This window comes from Epinephelus fuscoguttatus, linkage group LG4 (genome assembly GCF_011397635.1).
Source record: "Epinephelus fuscoguttatus linkage group LG4, E.fuscoguttatus.final_Chr_v1".
NCBI classification, from domain to species: domain Eukaryota; kingdom Metazoa; phylum Chordata; class Actinopteri; order Perciformes; family Serranidae; genus Epinephelus; species Epinephelus fuscoguttatus.
The window spans coordinates 18,335,712-18,355,718 of NC_064755.1; the positions used below are offsets into that span (position 1 = coordinate 18,335,712).

At 41.0% G+C, this 20,007-nt stretch overlaps 3 protein-coding genes across 3 annotated transcripts; 1 reads left to right on the plus strand and 2 right to left on the minus strand.

Annotated features, from left to right (window-relative positions):
- On the plus strand, nt 1-7,394 carry ldha (lactate dehydrogenase A4). Its single transcript, XM_049573172.1, has 8 exons — nt 1-158; nt 2,274-2,399; nt 3,482-3,599; nt 3,715-3,888; nt 4,061-4,234; nt 4,400-4,517; nt 5,837-5,960; nt 6,105-7,394. The coding sequence occupies exons 2-8, from the start codon at nt 2,274-2,276 to the stop codon at nt 6,267-6,269; spliced, it is 999 nt and encodes a 332-aa protein (XP_049429129.1). The 5' UTR covers nt 1-158; the 3' UTR covers nt 6,270-7,394.
- A 272-nt stretch (nt 7,395-7,666) lies between these two features.
- Nucleotides 7,667-16,794, minus strand: tsg101a (tumor susceptibility 101a). Its single transcript, XM_049573173.1, has 10 exons — nt 16,388-16,794; nt 15,598-15,685; nt 15,412-15,477; nt 14,511-14,674; nt 13,939-14,065; nt 12,402-12,459; nt 12,073-12,167; nt 9,407-9,609; nt 9,066-9,305; nt 7,667-8,974 (listed from the first exon to the last, which is right to left on the minus strand). Exons 1-10 carry the CDS (start codon nt 16,427-16,429, stop codon nt 8,885-8,887), a joined length of 1,173 nt encoding a protein of 390 aa, XP_049429130.1. The 5' UTR covers nt 16,430-16,794; the 3' UTR covers nt 7,667-8,884.
- A 148-nt stretch (nt 16,795-16,942) lies between these two features.
- Nucleotides 16,943-19,615, minus strand: zgc:123278 (uncharacterized protein LOC641569 homolog). The gene is made up of 6 exons (XM_049573174.1): nt 19,499-19,615; nt 19,310-19,394; nt 19,167-19,232; nt 18,834-18,994; nt 18,628-18,730; nt 16,943-18,381 (listed from the first exon to the last, which is right to left on the minus strand). The coding sequence occupies exons 1-6, from the start codon at nt 19,535-19,537 to the stop codon at nt 18,263-18,265; spliced, it is 573 nt and encodes a 190-aa protein (XP_049429131.1). The 5' UTR covers nt 19,538-19,615; the 3' UTR covers nt 16,943-18,262.
- Nucleotides 19,616-20,007: the final 392 nt, after the last annotated feature.

The following is a 20,007-nucleotide window of genomic DNA, read 5'->3' on the forward strand; positions in this document are numbered from 1 at the left end:
GAGCTCATTAGTATGTACGCACGTAACGTCTACCGAGGAGGCTGTCTTTAAATACCGGAGGACACCCCCACTGCCGCACCACTTCTGCGGACACTGTGCTGAGGAGAAGGAAGACACATTCCAGCTCGCGTTTCCACCTGCCTAACGAAAACCCAAAGGTAACACAACCTTATTTCACACTACGGAGCGTGTACACTTCAGGTACATCCGGAAACTAGCATTTATTTTGAGGCATTAACTTGTTTGTTGATTGAAGTGCTTCAGCAACTTGATGCGCATTTTTAGAGGATACGGAGATGGGCGTGTCGCTAGCTAACATCGATAGTGTTGATTGGTTGTGAATGAAGCTGGCACTAACTCCAGTTTTTTTGACAGGTTGACACTTGATATGTTTTCCATGTCTAATTAAGTTTCGGGCGTGTGTAAAACAGAGTAGCAGGTTAGCCACAGGATGCAGGCCTGCTGGTTTGATTTCCTACTTGTTGCAGTGACGTTCATGAATGGGTTTTAAGAATGATGTCATGAATTATGGGAATATACCTTTTAAGAAACTACTTATATCATGTGGCCCACGCGAGTAAAATATACAAAATATGAAACAAGCAATAGGATAAGGTTTCTAAAATGACCTAAAAAGTGAAAGTGAATCTGTCTCCATCGTTGATGTAATGTACGCAATGTTACACAAGCGTGTGTCACGCATGCCCTGTGATGCCCAAGGCGACCACCATCCACACTGCAGTCTGGGCCATGAATGAACTTGGCACAGGAAATGCACTGCATTCATGTGCTGGCACATGGGAGAGCAGATCTAAGTGAGGGAAGTGGTGTTTCAGTGTTTTTGCCATAAGCATAAAATTCCCTTTTACAATAGTGATCAACCTTACCACTTCTTGCTGCTCACACTTTCTGATTAATCACACTAATGTTATACTTGGCACAGTGTTCAGGATGCCAGCGTCAGCCTGTTGGCAGCTGCAGTGGACTGTCTGGCTACACAATGTGAATACACAGTGGAAACCTAAATCTAGTTTTTCCTGCTACTACTGCTGATACTCCAGCATGTTGAAGGCAAATAGAGGGAGTATCAAGATGTATTTACAGTCATTTTCAAATTGGTCATGTGAAAGATCAGACGCTGACCTTCAGTCATGATACCGGACACCGCATCAGAGCTGAGTAAAGCCCTGCTGACCTGCTGGTGATCAAATTATGTAAATGTCAGAAAGTACAGGGAAATATGAGAATACACGTGTTACATGATGCAGTTGTGTGCCACAGCAACTTATTTTAATTCACAGAAATATATAATCTGAAGTTTGTCACAGTCTCTGTCTGTAATCATCATTCAGGTATGCTACAGTTGTAATTTGGCTGGTTTGTGCTTCAAATTTCAACACTAAAGAAAGGAAATCTGGCCAGTATTGACCATGTACAGTAATCCTTCACTGTACACTGAACAAAGGGTCCTCTTGTAAAGCACAAACCCAGCTCACCTCAGGGTTAGGGCCTGGTATGTAGTAAGCTTTCAGATCACCTCTGAGTGTGAGATAATTGGATAAAGGGATATGACCGTCCCACTTACCACATCCTACTATTGTGTGCAAACTCACCATTGAGAGGTCTTAAATATCCTCTCAAGGAAGGCATTACAGTGCATTAATCCTATGAGGTCCTCCACTACGTGCTTGTCTCCACATCACAGAGAACCAGGCGAGTCACGCTGCATGATGTAAACCTCTGTAAGGGTGAGCACTTGGCCATGCCTGCCTGCATGCCCAACCCGGAAACATAAATAACAGTGTGTGACGTCAGCTAAGGATGGCCTGTGTGCTGCACGGAGGCAGGCTGCAGTACTTTCCCAGGCAGTGGTTGCCATGGAGACCCAGGGAGGCGCTGTGAGGGAGAAATTAGTCTGAAACCATTTAAGGAAGTAGACATGAGGCAAGAGCGGTAGATCTGTGACAATGAATTTGAAACTTGTGGTTTTAGGAGGTGATTTTTTTTTGAGGTTATGAGAAGGGCACATTTTCAGTTCTGTGAGTGACATGAAAAGGGAAATCGCATTTCACTCAGTCAGTGTTGGATGAGAGAGTAGTCACGTACACCTCTGTGTGGGCCTATTAGAAACAACACCCTCAAACTGTCACATGTATTATGCAGGACTACTTTACTACCTCTCTGTTTCCGTTCTCACCCTCCCTCCTTCCCCTTTTATACTCGATTCACCTGCTTGCCTACTTTTTCACTAACACCTCTTCACTTTTCCACAGATGTCCACCAAGGAGAAGCTGATCGGCCATGTGATGAAGGAGGAGCCTATTGGCTGCAGGAACAAGGTGACGGTGGTCGGTGTTGGCATGGTGGGCATGGCCTCTGCCATCAGTGTACTGCTCAAGGTGAGTCAGAGAGGAAGGGAGACGGTGTAAAGAAAGAGGTGGCGGATGTGTGGTACTGGGTGTGTAAAGAACTTTGAAATCAGGAAACTGAAAGTAGGGTAGATGACAGCTCACAGGGTAAATTGGGCCACAGTTATTACAGTACAAAGTACAAGAAACAAAAGAGAGCTCATGAGTGTGTATAAGTGGTTCAGATAAATCTTTGAAAAGCACAAACTTAGATAAACTTTAGTTACTCAAGAGTATCAATTTAAATAGACATCAATATAATTCTCTGCCATACTAACTTAACTGTGCAATATATAATTCAACTGTCTGATACTCTGTTTAATGATTAAGCTGTGCAATACCCTGCGCAATAATTCCCCCCACGCAATTCTCCGCACCATAATTCAACTGATCAATCCTCTTTTAAAGCAATCTCCTTATTAGATTCTTACTTATACTATTCTGGCATTTATATTTAACACACTTCGTATCATGATGAATGAATCTTTACACCGGTTATTACTTAACTTACGTAACATGTCCCAACTTCCCCTCAGGGAATCCATAATGTATTATCAATTCTGATTCTGGTCTGTATGGCTAAGCAAATCTGTAAATATCACCAATTCCATTATGAATGGAAGAATATGGATTTGCAAAATAGTCTCCGGACTGAGAAGCCTCAAAGGGCTGCAGTGAGAATGTGCTGAATAGTGAAATCAACTTCTGTAAAGCTTGTTAGAACCAAGGACCTTCATGTGACCCTGTTATACAAAACTGGACAGGAAACCTTGCATTTCCCTTTTATTGTCCTGCTCTGTTAACACACAAGTGAGAGCTGGATCTGTGCCATCTGAGAAACAACCGAGGCAAGAGAAAAACCAGGTCACACGTCTTACAACTAACAATGCTGCTGAACATTCCAGGCAGTGATGAATGGTGTTGTTGCACACTTTTATATCCGTATTTCGAAGTAACACAGAGGTCATCCATTTTAAATGAGCCTTACGCTAGCTTTTTGTATTCTAAGATACACTGTGTAAAATGTGCAGTGAGTTGTCAGGATGACTTATTGTATTTATGTATATAATCAGGACTTGTGTGATGAGCTGGCCCTGGTTGACGTGATGGAGGACAAGCTGAAGGGTGAGGCCATGGATCTGCAGCATGGATCCCTCTTTCTCAAGACACACAAGATTGTAGCGGACAAAGGTGAGAATGCACAAAAATAACGACAACCTTTGGCTCATGAAGAATCACTTCACCTTTACTGAGACTTTCATTCTCTAGTTTCATCAGAACACCTCTTGTTTTGTCACCTTGTCAGACTACAGTGTGACAGCCAACTCCAAAGTTGTGGTGGTGACGGCCGGTGCCCGCCAGCAGGAGGGCGAGAGCCGTCTTAACCTGGTCCAGCGCAACGTTAACATCTTCAAGTTCATCATCCCGAACATCGTCAAGTACAGCCCCAACTGCATCCTGATGGTGGTTTCTAATCCAGGTTAGTCAGACAGGGGGGTGTGGATGAGTGATGGTGAAGGGGTGGAGGGAAATGTGAGAGGAGAAAGTGCGGTGTGGCTTGAAATAGAGTTGAGGGGCACTGGAAAGGAACACCTGTAGCTCAGCACAGATAAAATGATCATTTTAAAGAGTTTTCCCTTTTACACTTCCAGTGGATATCCTGACCTACGTGGCCTGGAAGCTCAGCGGTTTCCCCCGTCACCGCGTCATCGGCTCCGGCACCAACTTGGACTCTGCCCGTTTCCGCCACCTCATGGGAGAGAAGCTCCACCTCCACCCTTCCAGCTGCCACGGCTGGATCATCGGAGAGCATGGGGACTCCAGTGGTATGTAGCCCCTGACTAAAAATAAAATCTCAGCCAGCCTTCTACTGTACCTGTTTGTTAGTCTGCTGCAAAACTTTGAATATAGCTATAGTTACCATGATTGCCTTTGTGTATAGAATTTGTATTCATGAAAAACTAATTTATCACTATTACTGTTTCCTATAGTGCCCGTATGGAGCGGTGTGAATGTTGCTGGAGTTTCTCTGCAGGCCCTCAACCCACAGATGGGTGCTGAGGGTGACAGTGAGAACTGGAAGGCAGTTCATAAGATGGTGGTTGATGGGTGAGTCCAAACTATGATCCTGTAATCCTTGAACTACCCCTGCAAACCTCATTTTCTGTCCTACACTCATCAATCTAATCTGTAAAGCAGTTGGCCATGTGCATACAGGCCACAGCACTGAGCCATACACGTTATGATTTATTGAAACAGACCTTTTGGGCTTAATGGCTTACAGTCACTGTTGCCTACAAACAGGAGACAAACTGCCAACAGGCACAATTGAATCCCATGGAGCTGACTAGCCCTGGTGAGGAATTTGATCAGGGCTATGGGCCAAAAGGCAGGCAGAGGCGGGTGCACACTGTACACTACTATGTTAAGGGCTCACTAGAGCCTGGCAGCCAGCACAAACACAATAGCTGTGCTACTCCCGGTAACATAATACTGTACAGTAGTGCCCGTGACCTCACCGTTGCTCCCACGCCTGCACTGATGAAATACAAAGACAATGTTAAATCCTGATCAAAGACAGCTTCGCCATAAATTTATAACTGAAATGACCTCACCCAATCAGTGTTGCTATGTTTGTTACTCAGCCGGTTGTTGTGCTTTTATAATCTGAAGTTGTGTCACTCCTTCCAAAGTTACGTTATACAACAGTTTGTCCCGTAAACTTTGATATTGTGCCATTATTTTACTGTCAGCTAGCCTGACTTATCTCTCAATAGCTCAGTGTTAAGGCAGGTCAGTCATGTACTAGACAAAAGGTGGTTTATCAAAGCTGTTTGCATAGTTTGGAAGTATGAAACAAAGGATGTCAAAAGAGAGACATGACAGGTTGTAAATGCTTGCAATGAAAAAACAGCATGAGCAAAGGCGTAGCATTCTACATGTGCATGGCCCGTAGAGCAGAGGCCTTATTTTAAATAGACGTGTTTGACATTTTTAGGCAACTGTGTGAAACAGGAAGACATATCTGTTTGTTCATGAGTTAGTTTGAAGGTATACTCAGGAAACAGTACTGTACAAATCCAGATACAGTAACTGATGTGACTTTAATGGGTGTTAACTTCACTATGAGGTATTTATTTATTTATCACTCTGCATACATACATATATCAAACTCAGCACTGCAGACATTGGAAGAGTTAAAAACCTCCCCTAAATAACCATAGATAGCGTGTATGGAGAGTGTGAATCAATTTTTTGCTTCTCTCATGGTGATAAACAGCTGAGTTCTCAGCATGAAATGAAATGAATGAGGGACAAAGTGGGAGCAACCAAAGTCCCAAATACCAAAGCAGACTGATTTTTTTCTTGAGTCCAGGAGGTATTCTGTTCTCAATTTTAATGTCTTCTCTTCTGTGTATGCACTGCAGAGCCTATGAGGTCATCAAGCTGAAGGGCTACACTTCCTGGGCCATCGGTATGTCTGTGGCCGACCTGGTGGAAAGCATCATGAAGAACCTACACAAAGTGCACCCTGTGTCCACACTGGTCCAGGTGAGAAGGAGCGAGCCACACATTTAGCTGTCTGGCAAAACCCACATGATGAAATTCATTGCACTGATTAGTTCACACACAAACATACTGTACATTCTCCATGTATGATGAGATGACACGCTAACCCTGATCTTCCTCTGGTAGGGCATGCATGGAGTGAAGGATGAGGTCTTCCTTAGCATCCCTTGCGTCCTGGGCAACAGCGGCCTTACAGACGTGATTCACATGACACTGAAGCCCGATGAGGAGAAGCAGCTGGTGAAGAGCGCTGAGACCCTGTGGGGCGTACAGAAGGAGCTCACCCTGTGAAGAGCGCTCCTCTGAATACTCCACTGAAACCACACTCAAAACCGTGTGGTCGAATCCCTCCTACCCTACCTCCTGTGCCCCCTCACGGCAACGGGTGAATGAAACCTCTGAATATCTAAAAAGGCCAAGTGTTTGTAGCAAAACCACTGGAAGCTAGATTGTACCTTCAGATATTCACACAGTGGTGTCATTTTCCTTTGCTGCCTCCCACCCGTCCTCCCGTCATGACTGAATTCTCGGAAACCCCACTCATACCTTTTTAGCCTTTGAGCTCTGCCTGTGTCGGAGTGAGGGCGTATATATATGTTGTCCTGTCTACATGAGAAAAGTAAGGCCTTTGCGTATCGAGTGTATACATTCTATGTACTGTATGTTACTGTACACTGTTTCTGCCTAATCCGTACACTCCTTGTCTGTAGTTCGTATTTATTCTGTGATTGTTGCCAGTTGTTTTTTCCACTTGGTAATCTCTGTTTTTTATTTGGAGTATAATGGAGACATTCCATTCCCTATGAGGAGGGCTTCCTACCCACCTACACTTACAACAACACTGCTGCATATATCACTGGGCCACAATCCAGTGATAGTACCTTAACATTTAAGAAAGCAATGCTTTACTGGTTGGCATTGAAGCCTTTGTAAACATACCTAACCACAAGTGCACTGACAGAAAAACTATTTCAGGCTTAAAGGTTTAAAGAACTGGCAAGAAGCAACACGGTTCCATCTGAGAGTATTAAAGGGGTCTAATTCAATTTAGCAAAGATATAACAGAGAACCAAAAGGGGAAAGAGTCGGCTTCAATCATGACCTAGGGTCAAGTTATGAATCATAACAGGAGGTAATAATCTTGAACATGTTATTTGTTTGCGCACCCTTAAATACCCTCAAAGGGTTGTGTATTTATTCTACTTCAATTGACTCTGGACAAAAAAAGAAAATTAAGAGAAAGTATTATTTATAACTGCTAATACTGTTAAGATCTATTTATGTATTAATGTTACAACCTTGGATAGGGTCTATGAATCACCTGACTTACTAAGAACTGTATCCGTCATGGCAGCTGGATATTGATTTTTATTTTCTGTAACATCGAATAAATCTGCCAGGATAATGATAATACAAGTGTGTCCTTTGTCCTCTCTTTGTGTTTGTTGTCGAAACTAGCAAAAAGCAGTTGGTGTGTGTTTGCAGAGCAGCTGACTCAGCCGCTCTTGGTGCACAGATATGGGTCGATACATGAGGCAGATAAGAGGTTTTAATGCAGGAGATCCAAATGGATTCCCAAGCTTCTATATATGGCATTGTAAATGTTTTAATACTTTCTGTGGTTTGTGTGAGACAAAGAATACAGTGAAATACTGACCAAATGAAATGACGACAAAGAGATGAACCACTAAATCAGATTTCTTTTATTTGTACTGATTTACATTAATCTACAGATATAAAAGAACAGGTGGTCTATGGTTGAATTGGAAACAAGAAAAAAAATAACAGCAGATATTCTATCATACAATTCAAAGTGCATTTAGTAAAAGGCTAATTTAAATGAGACCTGTTTTTAAACTTTACATAAGTTAACTTCTTGATTAGTACTTTTTTGTTTGTACCCTCTGACACACTTTATTCACAACTTTTCTCCCGTTTACTGAAAACCTAAACCTCTCAGCAGGACTGAGAATAAGTGAACAGCACAAGGAAAACAGAACAGTAAAGAAACAAATACGGGATTTCCTTTGTAATCCCTTAGAATAAAGTATGTGAAGACTGTCATCCACTTTAAAGACGCTGTACAGAGTACGATTTACTGGTTAATGCAGTCAGACTGAAGGGCAGACCTGAGCAGCTGACACGAAGAACCTCACGCTTATAAAGAGACACAGGAAATACAAATAATAGTGTAGTCGAGTGGCAGAGGAGCTCAAACTTTACCCATTAAAACACTCACAGTTCATATCCATGTTCATCATCACCTCTACTGTATGAAAAATGATCCCTTTGACCCCACGGCTACTGAACATGACCCAGAGAGCATTAAATCCTGAGGCTGAACCCGCTGTCCCTCCTGAAAGGTTGCCCTGGGTATTTATATCAGAGCGTAACCTTTTCATTATGAGAGGGCTGGACATTTGCAGCTCTCTACAAAGCCCCTCTTTACTAGCCCCTAACAATTTGTGCTTACTAGCCAAATGACTTTGTCTGGCGAAAGGGATCGCAAACAGCACCTGCAGGCTGCCCCTGCGGTGCAACGCATACAGGTCACCTCTTTAATTCACTGTGCGCCAACCCAGCTACGCCACAGAGACTCGTCACAGTGGGTCACAAAAGTAATGCCACATCTTGCAAATGGGTCGCGACTGTTAATGCATCATGATCTCAAAGAAGTATTCAGTCAGATCAAAACACAAATGATGTCCTACGAGATGTGGACACACAGGACAGTCCGTTCTTCATGAATGTTCTGTTGTTCAGATTTCTCTCTCACAACAGATTTGATGGGAGAGATTTAAAAGAGGACAGCTACAAGAAGACATAAAAAGGGAATAAAAGAGTGGAGGAAGAGAAGAGAGTAAGAAAGCATGAAGATATGAATGTTTCCGGGTCGTCGGCGAGGGTCAGTAGAGGTCACTAAGGCCGGCAGTCTTGCGGGCTTTCTGCATGAGGGCACGAAGCTGGAACTGCTTCCTGGACAGAAGCCGTACATGCTGTAACAGAACGGAATACAAGTCATTAGGGTAAAAACCACAAATGGGTCAGTAGACGACATGTTAGTTGTAGTTGTGTTGATGTGGTTACCTTAAGAAAAACCTCCAGGTCTATGACGCCCCTGCGGAGGGCCTCCCCCAGGTAGAAGATAGTGTCCTCAATCGCGTTCTCTTCAGCATACAGGTTCAGGATCTGTTTGTACAGTGGAGCTGTGGGCACAATGACGTCGTCGATGTCGTTGTTCTCCGACTGGTTCTCCATCTTCTCCAGGGCCTCACTCAGCTCCTCGTCCTTTCTCTTCAGCAGCTCGATATTCCTGTCGACTTCAGACTAGTAGAAACCAGTTGATTTTTGTTATTAAAGAAAAAATCTGCTGTATAAGAAGGAAGAAAAAATATAGGTATAATATTAAGAAGTGAATGATCTCTCACCACTTCCTGGTCCAATCTTGAGACCATCTCCTCCAGTTTCTGATGTCCCTTCTTCAGATCCTCCTCTGTTCGCTTCAGGGCGTCCAGCTCTGCCTGGGCTCTGTCCATTTCCTCCTTCATTCTCCAGCGAAGCTTGTCGCTCACGGCTGAAATCAGAGATGCGCGAATGGTGTCCTCGCCAATGGTGCCATCACTTCTTGGGCCTTAAGACAAAGAGGTTAGGAAGTGACGTGAGACAGTGGACAAACAATACAAAAAGTAACAGTAATAACAAAAAACCAATATCCAGGTAACACTCCAGTTTAGTATGAACATGCCGAACATACATCCATGCACTTGTTTTTAATCCAGATAGATCTACTTCTGTGTTCTCGCCATAGAAATAAATGAATCCCAGTAGTGCTCAATTTCCATGTTAATTAGGAAAAAGAAAGTCATCAGAGTAAGGGATCCTCAGGTCACAGTTGTTCAACGTGGAGCTGTTATGCTACTTTATTTAAAGGATCAGTTTGTAGGATTTAGGGGGATCTACTGGCAGAAATGGAGTGTAATAGTCATAAGCATGTTTTCTAGGGGTGTAACAATACACATATTTGTATCGAGCCGTTCAGTTCGAGGCTTTTGGTGAACAAGGCAGCCCACACAACAGAGCAGGCAACATGCTGTCTGCCCCTCCCATCCCCAAACCAAAACATTGCACTCCAGTGAGACACACTGGGAGGCCCACTGTGGTAAGCTACCTCGTTGCAGGATGGTTAGTAACACCATTACCAGACTGAAAATAGAGGCTCCTTCAATAACCTGCAGGTCTGGTGTTTGGGGTCACTCAAGTTTCGCTGTAATTATGGGGGCGATTGCAAGAGAGAGTGGGGGATTAAAACACACTGAACCAAAGAACAAGCCCCCACACAGCTGCAGACTCTCCTTAGCAGCTAACACAGAAGTACAGTAACATACACGACCCCTGAGCCAAAGCACACGCTGTTGTGCAGGGACAGACCCTCTTTAGCTGCTAAGCCAGTAGCACTCACAGTCACAGCACACACACACTCCGAATCAGGGAGCGAGCGCTGCTGTGCGGCCTTAGCCTCTCGTTCAACAGCTAATGTTATTACAAAGCACATACCCACAGCAGTGACTGAGAAGTAACTGCTGGCGGACCAGGTAGGCGATTCTGGCTTAACGACTGAAAGGTATGTGAGTGACGGCTTATTAGATTGTGTTCATATAATTGTGGCATTTTACAGGGATGTTTATTCATGTATTCATTAGACTGAAAGAGCTCAGAGAGCTCGGGGGATGTAGCAAACTCGATGCTGACACAGTGGGCAATAGAAATGACACTGATACTATGCACTCTATTATCAGTAGTAACGTAGTTAGTTTTCGTACATTTAAAATTTTAAAAATCAAGGAAATATCTCTGGCATTTCCTATATTTTGCTGTATGGAAAACGTATCAAACTGTGACACACCACAGTGCCATAATGAAGCAAACCGGGAATTTTGTGAACCGTTACACCTCTATGTATAATTGCCTGAATCTAAGAACCGTTTGGTTTTCGTTAGCTTAAAATGAGCCCTTCATATCTACATGGGGAGCGTGTCCTCTTCCACCATGTTGTATCACCATGTTTCTACAGTAGCCCAGAGTGGACAAACCAAACACTGGCTCTAGAGAGGGCCAGTAACATTGTTCTGTTATCTGAAGGCCACCATAGGTTGTACTACATGCTTGGAAAAGGAGGGGTGATCAGGTGCTTGCATTTTTTTGTCATGTTTTTTTTTTTATTTATCAAAATTCTGTTCGTGTTCACAAACTCAATATAATTCTATGCTACAGGTTTTATGATATTTTGTTTCCAGGTATATGTACATGAGAATTCCATAAGCCTAAAAGCAGACAAATACCAGATTATGTAAGTGTAAAAGCACAGAGGGATGAAGACCACCTCATGTGCAGTCTGGAGTCAGCACTACAAATGTCAGAGTTGATTCAGTCTTGAGATCTGAGCACTCTGAACGGTCAAACCCATTTCTCCTCCTTTACTAAATATAGGAGTCAACTCAAAGCCCCTCCTGCGTGCTGGTCCTTCACTTGCATTTCAGTACAGTGCTGCCAACGGATTTGGGGGCAGCAGATGGGTACCCTGATCATAGGTCTGTCTTTGTGTGGAGTTACTGTTTCTATTCTAAATATAACACTGTGTCTGAGGTGTAGGGTGTGATGGCTGGACGGGGAGGAGGGGGGGGACTGTGCCTTTCCCTTCAGATCCATCCTACCCTTTAACCTTTAATGCTCCCCACTCTGGTTACACTAACGACCTTTCACTGGCGGCTCGGCGCACCACCGAAGTCACGGAGAGGGCGAAAGAGTTTGAGTCAAAAGGTCAAATGTCTCAACTCAGGGTCATTTAAAGACTGAGGAAAGGAGGAACTGTATTGTTTTTTCTGGGCTGAATGAAGTATTGAATTATTCTATTGTTATATTAAGACATAAAGGAAACCTGCAAGTGCAGACAATGACAGGTTCTGAGTGGACATATTAATTTTGCTGTGCTTGTGCTGTTTGTGAAAACATCTGAAACCTGTGCTAATTTTAAACTTTAAAATGTACCCACGAGAAAGGGAAATAAAGCACCCCAGATACTAAATGTGATACATACCCACTGTGGAAACTGGAGGCTGGGTAGGGTAGTGTGCAGGTCCAGCAGTGGCTGGGTAAGAATTGCCCCCTGGGTACTGGTATCCTGGATAGCCTCTGCAAATAGTTGAATGATCAAGAAATAGGTCATTCTTCCGATAACTTCCAACTTTAACTTTCAGTGATAAACATAAGTGAGCCAGTCGTACAGAGTCACTACCAAATATGCTTCTGTGCCATATGTTGCTGAAGAAACTATGAAAACAAACATGCCAGGACAGGTTTGTTTGGAAATATACTACACACTCTTATCTGGAGGAGAGGTTCAGATCTGCTTAGTGAACATCTTACCCTGGGTTAGGACTGGGGCCATAGGGTGAGACCGCAGGCATGCCAGGCATATAGGAAGCTGAGGTAGAGAGAGATTGTAAAGGAATCAGATCTGAGGACAAACAGTTTGAAATATTCTTTATCTCTTTCATTCTCACAAAAACATATTCAGTTTTCCGTGGTGTGCTGAAGTGATATCTTAGCTCCATCTAGTGCTTAAGGAAATAAATGCATCACCTGAACTGTAAGGCAGAAATAAGGCGCGTATACAAATATATATCAACAATAATACAAAACTTCTACTAACATAATATATTGAACATGATTCCTGACATTCTGCTGAGAAATTAGCTAAATATCTGCCACAACATGAAAATGAAAATGAAAATCGTAAATTTAACTCAAAACCAAAATTAATTTAAGAGTGAATGCATACACAGGGGAGCATGTATGGTTATGCTAAATCTGTTGTTTGCTGCATTACAATATGAACCTTTCATCTCTAATATACAAAATAATAAGCTATGGTATAAGTAAAAGCTCACATAATTGTGGCAAGTAACATATCTGTTCAAGATTCACTCAAGTAAGAAGTCTGGAAATGCTTTCTTATTCATAGAACTGAATATGACCCACGCTTATTTTGTAATTTTGTAAGTGTTTCATCATGTGTGAAATTACAATTAAAGCTGTAGATGGTAACTTTCATAGCTGGTCCAGCCAGTGGGCCGTGCTGAGTTCTTGGCTCGACTTTACCCATCATGGCAGACGGGTCACAAACGTTCTCATTATACAGCTGAACAGTACACTAAAATATGTTTCTGAAAACATTTGAGGTGAGAAACAGGCAATGCAGGAACAGAATCTTGATTTATATTTGATCAGCGCTGCCTAGTTTGACAGATTGACCGCAGTTTAGGAGCAGTGACTGATAGCTGTGTTGGAGTCTCCTCGGCTCTGATTGGTTGTTTTCAGTGCAGTGTGATAGATTCTAGCAAGTGCCATAGAAACAATAGGACGAGATGGAAGAACATGATATTTTTCGCAGGTTATGCGTCTCATGTGCTTCTTTCAGAATATAGCGACAATTTCAGTAAATATAACAAAAAGTTAATTTCATAAAAGTTACCAACTGTACTTTAATCAATTAATAATTGGAATATATTTCACACAGTTAGCAGTTTTTTTAGGTACACCTAGCTAAATCTAAAGCAGTTTAATTAGGCCTTGTAATTAAACATACGTTCATGAAGGTCATAAAGTTTCTTTCTGTTTTAGAAAAGTGTTTATTCAACTTTATGGATATTTTGGAAGCTGTAGTGGGGTGGTGCTTAACTGCATTGTTTTATACTGAGAAGAGTTTCTAATATTTAGACTGCTATCACTGATATTAGAAGCATGTTTCAGTGTACTGAGAAGCATTCAGTATGCTAGTATTTCTCTTAGCATATCACTCTGTATGAAACAGTCTGTGGATCAGCCTGTTCTTCTTACTCTTTTAGACAATGCATTGGCCCCTTGGATCACTCTGTTCACAACAAAAATGTACGTCACTTACGGTTAGGGGGTCCAGCTGCTTGGAACGCTTGGTAGGGGGCTTGTGTGGTGGGGCGAGAAAACACAGGAGGCTCCTCTCCAAAAACCACAATCATCACCTGGATCAGACCATACAGGTCTGACTGAGGCTGTAAGACATACAGTGAGGGGAATGTTTAATTAAGCAAGACAACAAATGCAGGAAGCTTTTTCAAATGATCAACAGCCAAGCCGCTGTTCAGATATTATCTACAGCCACAGGTACATTTATGGCCATCATGATTGCGCCATTTTGTGCTGACTGACTGGTAATCATAGACATATTGCCAAATATTCCAGAAAGCTACAGTTTCAATTACCTTTATACTGTAAACAGTGTTGTATGATACAGTGAGAAAACCACTTCTACAGATTTTAAACATGTCAATACTGCAGTGAGACCTTAATTCCTCTATGACAGCATGACGCAATGTGTTTGTATTGCTCTTTAAATGTTCTTTTCGAATCTATGTTTTTACAGTCTAAACAGTTCACAGTCTTTCCCTAAATAAACACTGTATGATTAAAAGTATTGACTGAAGACGTCACACTCACATGCTTCCACTCATGTAGATAAGGCAGGTAGATCTTGCCGTTGGCATCGATGTGTTTGCCAGTTTTGATCATCATAGCGCTGGTAGGTTTGACAAAACATATGGGAGGATTGTAGGGATATGTGTCCAGCAACCACAGACACACTGGGATGTTGTAGACATTGCCTACAGGAAACAGAAACACACACTTTGTTGTAATATTTGATTATATTAAATGTTTTTAAGACTTAAAATTCTCATCGCTTCACCATTCACACTTGAGAAACTTTGTTATTTTGAGGCACACTTCCGTTTTCGTTTTTTTCTGGAGTAATAAGAACCTGTATATGAATTAAACAACAATTATGATGTACTGTATATCAAACAAATTTTTATTTTACAGTCTAAAAATCTACTGCTACTTTGTTTTGATAGAAAGCAAGATAGCAATGTGCGCTAGTAATCCTAACCTACAAAGTTGGGAAACTATGGGTTCGGTTTGAAGCTCACTATAAAATGTTCTGTCAAAAGGTGTATTCCATTTCTTTAATGTGACTTAAGTCATAATATCAGAACAGTAGGAAAGCTTGCACATTAAAGAAGAAATCGAGCAACATAGTACAAGATGGTGTTTGTTTGTAGGTACACATGCTTCCTCTGAGATTGTATGTGTTTTGCTTCAGGCAGATTCTTGCCTCAGATGACACAAAAAGGCATTTTTGCCCATTTCCTGCTTACTCTGCTTGAGCCTACAAATGACATGTTTGTTTATAAGCTATTGTGAGCACACAAGACAGAAAGAGAAGGTGAGCAAAGAAACAACACTAAACAGAAACTTCTCAATTAACCTTTTATGTCCCAGTCTTTCAGATTCTACAAAGGAACAATGTGACTTTTTTGAAAGCAAGGTAAACATTCTTTACCTCTGTAGCTCACTGGAACAGTTCCTGTCAGGCTCATCAGGTCTCTTGTGGAGCCATCATTAAACACTGAAATAGAAGAACATCTCATGTCAACCAGCTAAACAATTTGGACATATACAACCATATAAGCATACAAACACTGAGACCAGACAGTTAAGAACAGAAGATCAGTATGATTTAATTTACCATAAGCATCCATAACCGGCTTCAAGTCCTTGTACTGGGAGATGACATTGGTTATCTCACGCACGGTCAGATCTCTGTATTTATATTGCTGGATAAGGACAACAAAAGATGAAAGGGGAAAAAACGTGTGTTAGTATACTGAAAGTTCAAGTTGGAGTTCCAAGTTATTTACTTATGAAGTCATTTTGGCATAACCCATAGTTTGCAGTTGTTGTACCTGCTGCCTGCTTACATACAAAAGGTTTTCTATCTGGTCTTCATCGGCAAAATTTGTGGTATGAATTAGAAAAGTTGTTACCTCACCAACGAAGTTACAAACTTTGGAAATAATTAAATTCCTTAAAAAAGAGGGGTGGAACCGCCTATCACTCAGACATCCACACAGATTACACTTAAGTCTGTGATATTAATGTATTATTAATTTTTACTCTGATCATGTCCATAATTGAAAGGCATCAACAAAGCAGCCACACATAAAACTAAGAATGGTGGCTTAGTCATAGGTCATGTTTATAGTTAACATGCTAATGATGTAGCTGGGTGGCTATTCTATATTGTAAGATGTTGGTTGACACGAAGATTTGTACAAGGTATATTTGCTACAGGCATCACACTAGTAATCATTTATCAAAACCAAATGTTAAACGTACTAGACTTAAATGGAGAATGGGCCGTTTACTGAGCATTACCCATTCCAGGAAATGTTACCCTGCTAATCGCTAGTTTCATGTTTGGTATCGGTGACTAAGCTAACGTGCTACAGTTGGGCAGCAAGTGCCGCAACACTTACCTTCAGCATTTTTTTCAGGGCACCCTCGTTGACAACTGCCATTGTTTTTGAGTTTTTGTTTACACCGTTCTTATTAATAAGTTAAGTAAGCGAACGGCCGACTTACAAGCCAGCTAGAGCGGCAGCTAACGCAAGCTAACGCTAGCTAGCAAGACTTCACTGATTGCTAGCTAGGCTAAAGTTAGCCCAGCCTCGGGCCCGACAACTATTAAGCGAATTATTAGGTGTCTATATGACACCATTCAGTCCAACAAGAGCGATGTCACGGTTGTTAACGTGCCAAGCTTCAATAAATTAAGTAAGAACAGGAAACAGATAATTAAAAGTTCTCAGGAGGAGCGAAAAACAAATATCCGATGGTCAACAAAAGGAATTTCCGGTATTCCACTGACAGCTTCCGGTCTGCCTGTATGATTCCGGTCTGACTATGACGTTAACAACAGTGTTTAGCTATTTATTTATTTATTTTTTATTTATGTATCTATCCATTTATAGCCTTTTAGCACTAGGAAAAGAAGAAAGATGACGTATCTATTTCAGTAAATAATGGTGGAAATTAGGCTTTACTACAACACAGTCGGATATAAAATAAACAGCATTCAAGAAAGAAACATATATTTTTTTAAACAACAAAAGCAACAAAACAGTCGAGATGCACAAAAGATCAAGATATTAGACATTAAAAAGCCAAGGACCAATATATATAGATGTAAAGGCCTGTGGTTTTTTAGCATTTCTATTAAATTTTCAGTAGATGTGTGGTTCCCAAGGCTTGGTCCCAATTTGGTGAGTTTTTATCACACATCATATATAGGGCAAAATCTAAAGTGTAGTCTACTAAGTCATTTTATAAAACTTTTTTTTTTCTACTGAACGTGTATCCCTCAATTACTCAATATTTACAATACCAGAATCAATCAGTTACTTTATACAACAAGCCAGTTTTTATTTATATAGCTCAAAATCATGATAAAAGTTATCTCAGGACACTTTTCATATAGTGTCTAGACCATACTCTTTACTTAAAGAGACCTTCATCGTCCTGTCCTTGGGGAAAGTTTTGACTTGATTTTCTGTGTAAAAAGTTGAGCTTAATAGCTAACGCTTCCACTGCAACTTTTTACGAAACAAGTCACTACTATGGCACTACTGAGGCTCCTGTTTGTTAAATGAATAAATTGTTAAACTGTCAATATGTCTTGTTTCTTCAGACTTCAATCATCCAATCCACTAAACAACAAGAGTCAACAGCAAAAAAAAAAAAAAAACAGCTGTTCGGCATTGGCAGAGAAGATTTGACAAATTTTTCATGGGCTCAACCCACATGGTCAGCTCTGCTGCTCATCCCACAAATGCATGTTCCTTACTAATGTGGCACCATTTAAAAGGGAAATAAACAGGCTTTCTAAGATGTTTTGCCAAGAAGCATTGTTACAACAAAGAAATAATCTACTAAACACAAATTTCCTTACTTTTTGTTCTTAGTTATCAGGTTTTTTGGGCTGCACCCAGCTGCGTGAGTGTTCTTTAAATTACCAACATTTCTGTTTACTGGTCAAAAGTCCACAACATTTGTGGATAAGAACACAATAAATGCTTTTGGATGAGGTCAAGGTACAGTTTTATGAGCCACTTGTAAAGCAATTGGAGCCTTTTACACACAGGCATTCAAATGCCAAATTACAAAAGCATATTAAAATGACGTCAGTACATACACACCAAACAGAATAGAAAGCAACATGCTATTTTTCTGAAATTGTCAACAAAGTAACATAACATAATAAATGGATACCATCTAACACTGTATACAGGATTACCACTTCATCACAGGCACTACACACACAGTAAAATATCCTTGTCTAATCCCACAAAATACTAACAGTTGGTTTCATGTTCTCGCTGAAAAGGTAGACCATCCTCTGTGGATATATGCAGGTACAAACTTCCATCTGTCTTTGAAAGCACCTCTGCATTTCTCTGGAACTGTAGCCAACCTACAAGAAAATATATTGCATTTTTAGAGGAGTCCTTATCAGTCACAGAGTTCATAAACATGTTGACAAGGGAGAAGTCTTTTCAGCCCTAGATTTATGAGCGATGAACCTAGATTCAAACTGATGTGTCACCCTATCATGAATCTTGGATCTATCTTATCAGCATGAACTTGTATCTAGGGCGTAGATGGTGTTATTTTGAAACCACATGGCAGCTTGCTTGTTGCCTGTGTGAGTTTTACTTACAAGGAGCTTGTTCAGGCTCTGGATGAGGCTGCATACATACTGGAGGGAAGTCTCCAAACACGGCAACCATCACCTGCAGTAGGCCAGTTAGGTCACATTCACCCTGATAGAAGAAAGGAAAAAGTCACATCAATGTAGCATGGCATCAGTAACAACCCCGATGTCAGCTATTGTTAAAGAATACAAAATACATGTTAAATTCTCACATTCCATTCCTCCAGGTACGGCAGCATAACTTCACCATTCTTGGAGATGAACTTCCCACTGATGATCATCATCTCACGTGTAGGTGTGACGTAGCAGATGGGAGCAGTTTGAGGGTAGGTCTCCTCAATCCACAGGCGCACAGGGATGTTGTAGATCTTGTCTTGTATCAGAACATGTGAAAAAGTTAGTTTATCCAGCATATTCTGAGAAATAATAAACTTAATCTCTCTTATTTTAATTGAAATAGATCAGAATCCACATCAAAGTCAGCTTCTATTAATAATATAGCTGTTTAAAGGGTCAAACTGTGTAAAATGCAAAGTCACTGTTACCACTATACATGACAGGAATGGTTCCAGTTAGATTCATCAAGTCCTTTGTGGCTCCATCGTTGTAAACTGTGAACATTAATAAATAAATGTTATTTCGAGCACATGTTGAATAAGTTCATTAACAGACTGTCAGCAGTTATTACCGTATCTATCCATCATGGGCACAAGGCTTTTGAAGTGAGTCAGCACCATGCTTATTTCACTGGCCACATGTTTGCGAAGATATGTCTTCAAAACAAAAGAATACGAAACAAAAAGTGAAAAAAATACACATAATCCACAGTATATGTTGATTAGAGAGAATTCCTTTAATAATTGATGATTATTCTTACCTTAGGAAGCATTTTCTTAATTGTTTCCTCATGTGGCATGATTATGATTTATCCAGAAAGAAAAATATCACTTCTTCTGCGTCTCTTTTCGTTCACAAACACTCACCAACCCTCGGCTTTTCCTCTGTGTTGGATTTATGGATAACCTTCTATCTTTTATGACCGCTGAAAGCCAGTGACAGAGCAGCCCCACATCTATGCAAATCATCTGCCCTAAAAAGCAATAACTAGGCTGCATGGCTTCGACAAACAAGACAGGGGAAAAACAGCGACCCAATAAACCAATATATGTATATTAGCATGATTAATAATGACAATTCATGAGCTCATGCTTTGGCTGTCTCATCTCTTGGATCAGGATCAATAATAGGATCAATAAATCATACTGATTTTTTTTTTTTGGTGCACTTGTCTTGCTTAATCACTCTCTTTTACATCTATTCAACACTTAAGTCATATTTACAATGTATTACTGTAAAAATAATGATTATTATGTTGATCTGTGGCTG

Coding starts and splice junctions, on each gene's coding strand:
- ldha (XM_049573172.1), top strand. CDS start 2,274: ATGTCCACCAAGGAGAAGCTGATCGGCCATGTGATGAAGGAGGAGCCT. Junction 4,518..5,836: donor CATAAGATGGTGGTTGATGG/GTGAGTCCAAAC, acceptor TATGCACTGCAG/AGCCTATGAGGTCATCAAGC. Junction 5,961..6,104: donor CTGTGTCCACACTGGTCCAG/GTGAGAAGGAGC, acceptor TTCCTCTGGTAG/GGCATGCATGGAGTGAAGGA.
- tsg101a (XM_049573173.1), bottom strand. CDS start 16,429: ATGGCAGTTGTCAACGAGGGTGCCCTGAAAAAAATGCTGAAG. Junction 14,066..14,510: donor ATCTACATGAGTGGAAGCAT/GTGAGTGTGACG, acceptor TATGTCTTACAG/CCTCAGTCAGACCTGTATGG. Junction 8,975..9,065: donor ACCTGGAGGTTTTTCTTAAG/GTAACCACATCA, acceptor GTTCTGTTACAG/CATGTACGGCTTCTGTCCAG.
- zgc:123278 (XM_049573174.1), bottom strand. CDS start 19,537: ATGCCACATGAGGAAACAATTAAGAAAATGCTTCCTAAG. Junction 19,395..19,498: donor TTAAGAAAATGCTTCCTAAG/GTAAGAATAATC, acceptor TTTGTTTTGAAG/ACATATCTTCGCAAACATGT. Junction 19,233..19,309: donor GCCCATGATGGATAGATACG/GTAATAACTGCT, acceptor TAATGTTCACAG/TTTACAACGATGGAGCCACA.